Here is a 10,989-nt window from a genome sequence, read left to right as displayed (position 1 = left end):
CTGATTTTAGACGCACTCTTACATTCGTGTCTTGTAAATTAAACGTTTCTATTTACTTACTTACTACTCTAGATGCGAGGAGCGGCCATATTGAAACGCAAAGTCCGCCTTAAAAGTCACACCTGGGGGCTAGACGTGAAATCTGACTTCAGAAAGTCTCCCAGTTGATTTTTCAAGCTGGAGAGTCAAAATTTCACAGTTCTGAGTACAACTGGAAAGGAGTTCATGAACAACTGAATGGCTGTTTTTCCATTGACGATATCCACAATTAGACATTTCCCAAGTAATTTTACTCAATAGAAACCAATTTCAAAAACTCATTTTTCAGTAAAACGTTTTGGCACCGTGATTGGGTGGTTTTCTTTAGGTCAAATTGACATTGGTTTTTTACGCAAATCTGCAATGGAAACACTTTTTTCGCATCACACGAGTCACGTGATCAACAAGCGGATGTTGAAGAAGAAGGAAAGAGGAACTAGTTGGATGATGATGGCGTGGCATGACTTTTAATGTCTTACCACGTGAACAAACTTCCATGTGATTTGAATTGTGTTTCTTATGAAATGAAGACATCGCAATTGTGAAATTGAATTGTTGTTTTTTGACATTAATGGAATATAGACAAAGTTTTGTGCATATTTGTAATGGAGTTTAGTGACTGCAATGTGCCCAGGTTCTTCACCACCATCACCCCAGAACACAAATGTACATGTTCTCAAACTGAAGTTCTTTCATGAGCATTTAAAATGCAAAAGTACTAAAAAACACAAACATCTTAAAAGTGACTTTTACAGACTCAGTTCAAATAAGCCCCATGTTAACTGGTTGGCCCATCTTTGGCTAATTATTGCAATATATAGAAACGCTGAAAATATTTGATCATGACAAATTACACTGCTGGTGAATCTACAGGAGTGCTACACATAGTTAGACTGAATATTTGCTTTTTTTTATTTAGAGAAAATAAAAAGGTGTCCCTCAAAAAAGTCAATTGCACTTTAGTCCTTCCGTGACTGGTCTTCATAAACTTGACGCGCAAACTCATCAGCGGGAAGACGTAGCCGCCAGCAGCTCCTGTGATGCATTAACCACTATCAATGAGGTGGTGCTGTTTTTTTGTTTTTTTTCCCGTGCATACCTGCTGACATTGCACAGACAGTAATGAGCTACTGATAACTGCAGTTAAGGTGCCAGATGTGGCAGTCAATACCTCACTGACTCTTCCAGCCGCAGTCAGAAGGGACTGAGGACTCAGAGGGAGACAGTCAGCAACCGTCTCCAGAGAGAAGGCTGTTTCTCAGATAGAAAAAAAAAAAGGATTCGGCAGCTGGGAGGGTTTGCAAAAGAGTAACAAGTGGTTAAACAGATTTAGGAGCTACATTTTTTTATTTTTTTGGGGGGGAGGGAATTTTACAAAAGGAGACACGATGAGGCTGAAGCTGAAGCTGCCAAATCCGGGACTGGATGACAGGATCCCGTCCCACGGGGACCTGGAGAAGATGGAGAAGGACGAGGCTGGGGACCGACCCCAGTGGGACAACAAAGCCCAGTACCTGCTCACCTGCGTGGGCTTCTGTGTGGGGCTCGGCAACGTCTGGAGGTTCCCGTACCTGTGTCAAAGTCACGGCGGAGGTAAGAGGAGAGCCGTAGCATCAGAGACTTTAACGGAAATACGTGGAGTTCGCTCTGTTTGAGGAGATTTCAAGCATTATTAATTACGTTTTCAGAAGAAAACGTCATTCCAAGTAAGTTTTTAAAAATAACTTTTAAGTGAAATTTTAATGTCCATTAAGCTTTCGTGTGAAAACCTATTCAGAAAAATGGATTACTGCATATAAAGTGAAATAAAATGAATTACTCTCATTTGTTCCTATGGAAGATAAAAATGTGAATCATGGTTTATAAAATAAATTTTTAATCAGGTTTGTTTATAGCTGTTTCTATGCAATGGCTTGTTTGTGCAACTCACTGCTAAATACTTCTCCCTTGCTAAAGAACAAAAAAAAAGAATTACTTTGTAGAAACACACAAAATGTTTTTTGTTTTTTTCCCCCTTTCAGGAGCGTTTATGATCCCGTTCCTGATCCTGCTGGTTCTGGAGGGAATCCCGCTGCTCCACTTAGAGTTCGCCATCGGTCAGCGTCTGAGGAAAGGCAGCGTGGGCGTATGGAGATCCATCAATCCTTACCTGGCAGGAGTTGGTGCGTACAAAAGAAAAAAAACATTAAAGCAACAGAAAAACATGTGATTTTGAATACATTTGTAGTAATATTGTGTCAACATCCCTTTACTATTTCTCATAGTTTAGTATTTCTGATCAATTCAGAAATTGTAAAACTGCTAAAATCTCAAGTATAATTTAATACAATTGGGCGTTTCTTATTAGAAGTTATTGTATTACACAGCAACTCCACTAACTGTGATTTTGAGTTAGAGTTACTTGGTCAAAGCGATGCTGGAGGGACATCAGTATAAAATGTTTTTCTTGTCCTTCGTTCGCTTGCAGGCATCGCCTCCATGCTGGTGTCCTTCCTGGTGGGCGTCTACTACAACACCATCATGGCCTGGATCATGTGGTATCTCTTCAACTCCTTCCAAGACCCTCTGCCCTGGAGCCAGTGTCCGCTCAATGCCAACAGGACGGGTAGGTGCTTGAAGCGGAGCACCCATTTGCTTTTATGGCGCGGGGTAAAGAGTTTCCTGCCGAGGCTGTTGACACTCGGCTTCCACTCGACTGATCTTTAGTTTTTACCGCCCCACTTAAGGATACGTGGAGGAGTGCGCGCGGAGCACCACCGTCGACTACTTCTGGTACAGAGAAACGCTGAACACTTCAACGGCCATCGATGAGTCTGGGGGACTGCAGTGGTGGATGGTTCTCGCCCTCATCGCCGCCTGGACTGTGCTTTACGTCTGCTGCATCAGGGGCATCGAGACCACCGGCAAGGTCTGAAGGCCACGTTGCATCTGGAAAACTCTTCTACTGCGGTGGCTCCTGTGTCATTGTTCAAACATCCATCTTTTTTTTATTTATTTTTTTATTTAAGGCCGTGTACATCACCTCCACTTTGCCGTATCTCGTCCTCACCATCTTCCTCGTCCGGGGACTGACTCTAAAAGGCTCCACAGAAGGAATAAAGTACCTCTTCACACCAGATGTAAGTGATGTTATTACCTAGTAACAGAAAAGAAAGAAGTTTGACTATTTTTGATAAATATTGTGACTGGTTTCTCTCAAAATCTTGCTTTCTTGGCACTATGTTGGTGTAGCTGTCTTTTGGCAATGAAAGCATTCTGTTTGGCCGAAGGTCATTTTCCTTGTTCTGAAAACTGTCTTCTAAGGGTTTTTAACCCATTATCCTTCTGACAATGCTAGTAGATTAAAGAGTGAAACAGTGTTCACTTCTATGTTGGGTTTGACTTCTAGTTCTGCTAATCTGTAGCAGGAGAATGAAGTGACCACTGAGTCTAGTTGCTCCTTTAGCGATTGGTTCTCTCATTTGGTGGCCTTATGCTGCCATTTTGTCCCAAACAATTGCACAGTTTTCACCCATTGCATGCTTATTTATTTCTCTTATTTCCAGTATTTGAAGCAGCATGTAGGAAAGTAAGGCTAAAAACAATGCTCAGATCTCACATAATGGTTTCATCTGTAGGAATTTTCCCAGGGTTTCATGATATGCCTCTTTTCCCATTTTGGGAGATTTTTGTCCTCAGCTAGTCAAGTCTTACGATATATTTTCTTTATTTTTAAAAATAAGACAGGGCAAGGCATATCAATGAACATTCTGGTGTAAATATGTTAGCCAGGGGGATAACTTTCAATCCTAGACCCAATGGCAAGAGATTTTGACAGATTTTTTGACAGACTATGATTCCTGTCCAGCTAAATCTCCTGCTAAATTGCTCATGAATTCTCCCAAACACGCTTTTGTTTTTATGCGTATGAAGCGAGCTATGTTTCTGTTTGATACAAAGTCCAGTCAGGAGTTAATAAACCAATTTAGTTTTTATGGCTATCAAGATTGTGTTATCTGATTTATTGCTATTTTAATAAATGATCCACTTTGAAGTTTACTAGGCTTTGTGCTGCGGATAAACTTTGAAATATTATTTAGTGTATGCTATTGTTAGAGTTAAACTCATTGACAGATATGGACAATAAGATAACTGACTTAATAGCATTTATTTCCATGCTCATCTATCAGATGGTAAAAGATAAAAGTTGGCAACTGCAACCTTATATTTACAAGATGACCATAAAAGTGCTATTAATCTTATATGGACACAGCCTGCATTTCCAGAAATGACCAGCAATCTTCTTACCTTTGTGATAATCTAAATCTACAATAAGTAGTCGTATGATTGGAGGAAACATGAGATAACTACCAGATGATAAAAAGATGAGATTACTGTCAAGGTCTCTGTCATGAACCTTCATTTCAAAACTGGTAAAATCTCATGTTGCCTTGAAAGATGAACCAATGTGCTGGTGGCTAACTGGTGATGGTCGTTTCCCCTCGTTGCCTTTTGTAGTTTGGATAATTCTGTACCCAACGTCTTTAACAATTAAGTTAAATGGGATGTTTCATAATGTACCAGTACATTTCGTACCAGCAATTGAAAGTAACTTCAGGGTTTCCCTCAGTGTTTTATAAGCCTGGCGGGCCACCAGGCTTTAAATGTGCCCCCACAAGGCTTAGCATTGCTTATTTATTTAAGTCTTTTTAAAATGTCTGCATTTTTTTAAGACTTTAGAGTTGGTGTTCTGGTGTTGTTCTTCCACATAACATATAATTATCAAGTTATACTTTTAATTTCCTGTCAACTTTAAATGTTTTTTAACTCAAAAACACGACGGGCCACTGGATGAACGACTGCCCTATTGCCCAAACACCGGGGTTAGCAAGTTTTCTGGGGGAAATCCTTAACATAGTAACATTCTGCAATAAGAAAAGTTCAAAAGAAAAGTATCGACAAACAGAAGTTTGTTTTGATCAGCAGCTATCCTCCTATTTGACTAGACTCTACCAGACCCCAAACATTTTGGATCAGAAGGAACAAAATAATGTTAATGAAAAAATATCTTCAGGTACATAGTTAAGTTATAGAAGATTTAAAACTTTTTATAGGTATTTATCTTCATTATAATGAAGAAAAGTACCTTGACATGCAATGGTTTACCTACAAAGGTACAAAATGGACATTGGATGGAAGGAAACCACAACTTGTGTGTACAAAATGGATCAAAATTGGCTGTTTTTCTGTCTAAGTGACCTGATGTCACTTAGACAGAAAAACAGCTCATGTTATTTAGCAAATTCATCCACTGGATCTTATCTTTTCCTGTTGTGTCAAACAGTCAATCTTCTAATTTAGATGTGCCATTAAACCTAATTATTAAAGCCCAAGGAAAAGTTTAACAACATTCTAGGAAGTAATAGTAGTTTTTCCTAAGAATTTTTTGATATATTTTTTTCAGGTAGATGAATTAATGAATCCTTCAACCTGGCTGGATGCAGGAGCCCAAGTATTTTACTCCTTTTCTTTGGCTTTTGGAGGTCTCATCTCCTTCTCCAGCTACAACTCTGTGCAGTAAGTGAGCTGGTGGTTCAGTAAAAACGAGGGGAAGGTATTTTCTCCAGCCCACCTCACACAAAGTCCCTCAAAATGCTCATTTCAGCAACAACTGCGAGCTGGACGCTGTCCTCATCTCCATCATCAACGGCTGCACCTCGGTGTACTCGGCAACGGTTATCTACTCCATCATCGGCTTCAGGGCGACACAGAAATACGATGAATGCTTCGGAGAGTGAGTCAAATACTTACAAAGTGAGCTTGTTTTATTCAAACTGGATTCAAATGATACTAAGGTGTTTTTTTTTACAGCAATATCTTGAAGCTGATGAACACTTTCAACTACCCCGAGAACAACATCACACAGAGCAACTACGACGAAATTCTGACTCACCTCAACCACACGAGTCCGGATGTCATCCAGGGATTGTCCCTGCAGAACTGCGACATGCAGACTTTCCTTAGCCAGGTAAGACGATGTGTATTCTTCCATTTTTACAAAGAAAAAGAAAAGAAGTCTTCCATGTATGGCAGAATAATGGGGTCTGTGTTTCTTTAGGGTGTGGAAGGAACAGGACTGGCCTTCATTGTGTTCACAGAAGCCATCATAGAGATGCCGATTTCCCCTCTTTGGTCTGTTCTCTTCTTTGTCATGCTCTTCTGCCTCGGCCTCTCCACTATGTTTGGCAGCATTGAGGGTGTTATAGCTCCTCTGCTGGATCTCAAACTGCTACCCAGGAGTTGGCCCAAAGAAGTTATCAGTGGTAAGTTTCTCCTAGTTTCGTTGATCAATGCAGAGTCAAACTTTCTCCATATGCGATCCGATGACAACAGAGTGACAAATTGCGTTGTGTTTTCAGGTCTGACATGCTTCATATCTCTAGCTCTTGGGCTCATTTTCGCTCTTCGCTCTGGGAACTACTGGCTGGCTCTTTTTGACAACTTTGCAGGCTCTATTCCGCTCCTGGTCATCGGATTTTTTGAAATGATTTCTGTTGTCTACATCTATGGCATGGACAGGTGAGTCACGGGCAGTCAGTTGTGATTTTGCCCACAAATGTTGATATTTATACCATAGGACGTAAAGGTTTCTCTCTTCAGAAGTCAGGAAATGGCTACAAGATGATAGCTACTAGCTGAACCTGCCCATCTCTGCAGTCAGAGCAACAGATTAGAAGTTTAAAAAAGCTGGAGCTACAATAAACATGGATGGTCAGAGGCCCCAAGGGTATCTTTATTTCCAAAGATCACTGTGTACAATTTTTTTAGTGAGACATTATGCTACTGTAATAAGGCTTTTTACAAGAGTTATATTACCTTACTTCAGCTTGCATGAGCTAGCCAACAGTAATTTAAACGTTCATTATCAGACGTGCACCAAAGTTGGCTAAAACGTTTATATTATCACTCAATATGGGATTTGTCATCCCCCCAATAAGGGTAGCTTGGGCTCTCTGTGGAGGTCAACGCTGTAGTACGTCGTCATGGCAATGGCTATCCTAAGAAACAAACCAAACAGCACACATTTCTGCCATGCTGACAGGGACTATAATTCTCCCAGAGGGTGCCACCAAACACTCAGATAAAGATAAGAAGGTCAGGCAATGAGCAGAAGAATGAAATGCAGTGAAAAGATATCTTCTATTTTCCTGCAATAAAGTTAATAAATAAATAAAATTGCACTGATTGCTTAGTGATAACTCAATTCATAATTTCTTTGGTCAACAAAGCATATCTGTTTGTCAAACACCAAAATTGTGTCTCATTATCATGAACCCTCTGCCTCACTTCGTGTCATGATTTGGATATTTTGCCACATTCTGGATTCAGAAATTATCCATTCAAGATTTTTGCTACAAAATTCGCCTGCCTGGCCTGAACATTTTTTTTTAAAATGGGGAATTCACGCAAGACCATCGATGAACACAGTGTATCATTTGAATGGTCAAAGTCAAAAGTACAGCCATAAAAAGAAAAAAAGGCTGAGACTAGTTCTAGTCAGTGGTGGTGTCTGATGTTCAGTAAGATGCTTTTACAGTCCAAACAAAGCAGGAACTAGCCAAGTGTTATATTCTGTCCTTGTAGGGGAGATAATGTGTCAGAGTCATCGGACAAGAGATAAGAAAAGTACAGAATGTGTCTTGCAGCCATTTGGAGAATGGAAAATATGATTTGTGTTTTGTTTTATTGTCCCCACCTGGGTTATGAGTTAAGAAAACATTTATTTTTAGCTGTTACTAAAAAGGTAATAGAAGCCTATAAACATGTAAACATGTTTGAAAATCTTTAAGTCATCCATTGTAAAATGTCATATAAAGAATGCAAAGATGTTTGTATCTAAATCTGTTGAACTTCTTGAGATATATTATCAGAAAAAAACAACAAGGTTGACTTTTACGACTTCCGTCAGATTCACCTCCGTGCATCTCTCTATTATTGCTTTGGAACAGGTTTAATAAGGACCTTGAGTTTATGATCGGCCACAAACCCAATATCTTCTGGCAGGCGACGTGGAGAGTGATTAGCCCCCTCATCATGATTTTCATCCTGATTTTCTACTTTGTCACCCAAGTCACGAAGGAACTCACCTATCTGGTCTGGGACCAGGAGGCGGTAAGTTTGGCACTCCATCGGCTACAAATATGCAAAGAAGAAAAAATTCACCCCAACTGTCTTTTCTTCTAATTGTGGTTGTGGGCAAACCTTGGTTTGATAAATCTTCTGCTCTGCTTACAGGAGAGCTTCCCCACCCTCGCTGAGCGTTACTACCCACAATGGATCTACGCCATGATCTTCATCCTGGCTGGAGTTCCCAGTTTAGCCATCCCCATCTTTGCCCTTTACAAGCTCATCCAGAGGAAATTCTGCAAAAAGGACTACAGCGACAGTACAGTGGACACAATCTCTGCCAAAATACAAATGAGTGACAAAATGAAGTTTTAGATAAATGTACTTCTTTTGGCTATTTAATATCAACGAACTTGTAAATTATGTTTATTGGACTTTGCTGGTGTGTTGTAATGATGCAACAACACGCCGAAGACTCACTGTTATCTTTGAAAGGCAAAGATAGAGACGACTAAATACTCCACAAGAACAGAGAGGTTTGTTCTCTCTGCCAGGGCTGCAAGAACAACGTCCAAGTTCTTTCATATATAACCCTTGTGCACAACTTCTAGAAAGCCATCATAGTTTCCCCAACAATGTCTGTCAAGAAATATCAAGGAGCGGTAAAAGCAGAATCACGTCACTTCGTTCTTGCATCCTTGGGAGAGCGAACAAATGGCTCTGTTCTTACAAAGCATGGATAGGCCTTACGTTTTAGTGTTTTTACTAAAGAAACCATCCAATTATGCCATGCAATGACAGCAGTAAAGGTATTATTGACTAGGTTAAGGCATAAAGGGATTGTGAATAATACACTTACGTAGTATGAAAACGTCGCACTGTGTACAATATTGGCAATACAAATAGCATGAGCATCATGGGCTTGTGCATGAAGATGTACTTAAAGACAAACTAGTTGTATCTCTGTATGCTAGTACAGAATAAACAGTGAAATGAGACACTGAGCTCTGTAGAACCTTTATTATTTAAATAGTTTGGGATAAATAAGAATTCACCTAATGGGAAAGTCACATAGCAACACAAACTGTTTGAGTTGATGAAATATCAGAAACATTGTTGTAAGCACTAAAATTATTGATCTTGTTTGTGGGTTCTGGTTGATTTGAACAGTACTGTTGACGTTTGGGAACCTAGTTTGTAAGATGAACTGGGGTTTCTGATTGGGGAGGAACCATGTTGTTCAGTATTTGCCCCAAGCATGAGCGGCTCTCCTCTCTGTATTGTCCATGTGGGGGCGGGGGGGGCAAATAAATCCAAAGTACATCTTTGGATTGATATATGGGTTACTCCAATAGAACCATGAATGGGTTTAGTCATGAAAAGAACATGGGGGGGACATAAAGTAATACATGATCTGTTTGGTAATACTGCTTAGGGTACTAAAAATTGAGACACTTTGAATGTTTGGTCAAAAATAATTTTCAATATTTCTGAGTCACATCACTGTAGGTTACCAGCTCAATTCATGAATAATTTCCAGAGAAGTAGTTTGTAGTTTGATCCTTTAAATACACCAAGTATTGTTCTAGTTTGGGAAATTCTCTTTTAACTGTACCTGTTGAAATTATTGCTTAAGAAACACCAATGTCTGTTTTTGACTTCGACAAATCTTTGCAGTTCTGTTTTACTTCCTATTAAAAGTAACATTACATGTTGGGTTTATCCAGGTATTCTCCACTTTCTGCGCGTTGTATTCTGTACTAAACAAAAGAAATTGGAACTCATCTTGTTAAATGAAAACTGGCATCATCTTTGTTTGCATAGCCAACATTTTGGAGGTTGTGTGCTAACCCTAAATGCTTCAAGTGCTGTTCCGATAATATGCAGCATAGCTTAGCTAAACCTGATAGTTAAGCTAGGTTTATTAAACGTCAAGAATTGAAATGCCAGAATTTTAAAACAGTTTTTGGAGTAAATACTTTAGGCTAATAAAAATCACAGTTTGTTTTTAAGCTAGTTCAGCTGCTTGTAGCTCAGAAACATTAGCTTGCAATTTATGTGAGCTTCAATGCAAAAATGCAATAGAGACATGAAATAATCTTATTTCTAAGTCTTATTATTCTTTTGATATTGTGTTAATAGTTTTTTTTCTAATATGTTCAAAATTATGGTTTAAATGTTGAATATAAGCTGTTTAGATGGATAGTTTCTGTTCATACGTTTGAGCACTACATAACGTTTGACATTTCTGTGATTGGAAAAATGTAAAATTACTTTGTCGAAGGGGTTTACGTTTTTTAGGCACCGCTTTACAAAAATTAGTCCCCGTGTTAAGATATTTTAGGTCGCACGTATATTGCCACTCCACATTTACAGTTGATATGATATGTATGTGCTCATTTGCTCAGATGTAAGTCAAAAATAAAAATACACATAACACAATGAAATAGTGGTTGTGCTTCTTAAGCATATGTTGCAGTTGTAGAAATTGACCACAGTAAACATACATTCATTACGCCTAAAAGGAAAACATTTATGGGGGGGGGAAGAAAATTGCAACATTTAAATAAGGGCCAAAAAGGAACAAATATATGTTTTTATTAATATTTTAGTACACAAATTTTCAAATAAAAAAAATAATTTCCTTCATGAACATCAAGTTCTTCGTCAGGAAGAGCTTCACGGAGCAGCGTTGGCCCCGACGACTGAAAATACATTTATGATCTGCTGCTGCTCTATTAGTGGCCATCAGTGGCACCAATCACAGCATCAGTAACTTATACAATATCATAATATTATTATGTAATACTTGCATATCTGGTCATTTTGATGAAACTTTAAATA

The 10,989-nt window shown here is 39.0% G+C and overlaps 1 protein-coding gene across 1 annotated transcript; it reads left to right on the top strand.

The window, feature by feature from the left end:
- Positions 1–1,220: 1,220 nt before the first annotated feature.
- Positions 1,221–10,592, top strand: slc6a19a.2 (solute carrier family 6 member 19a, tandem duplicate 2). The gene is made up of 12 exons (XM_007559786.2): positions 1,221–1,632; positions 2,061–2,201; positions 2,507–2,644; positions 2,766–2,947; positions 3,048–3,158; positions 5,483–5,595; positions 5,684–5,812; positions 5,890–6,046; positions 6,137–6,341; positions 6,438–6,597; positions 8,028–8,190; positions 8,314–10,592. Exons 1-12 carry the CDS (start codon positions 1,428–1,430, stop codon positions 8,518–8,520), a joined length of 1,911 nt encoding a protein of 636 aa, XP_007559848.1. The 5' UTR covers positions 1,221–1,427; the 3' UTR covers positions 8,521–10,592.
- Positions 10,593–10,989: the final 397 nt, after the last annotated feature.

The sequence above is a fragment of the Poecilia formosa genome, unplaced genomic scaffold (genome assembly GCF_000485575.1).
Source record: "Poecilia formosa unplaced genomic scaffold, Poecilia_formosa-5.1.2 Scaffold107, whole genome shotgun sequence".
In the NCBI taxonomy this organism is placed as follows: domain Eukaryota; kingdom Metazoa; phylum Chordata; class Actinopteri; order Cyprinodontiformes; family Poeciliidae; genus Poecilia; species Poecilia formosa.
This window is presented reverse-complemented; position numbering and strand designations above follow the sequence as displayed.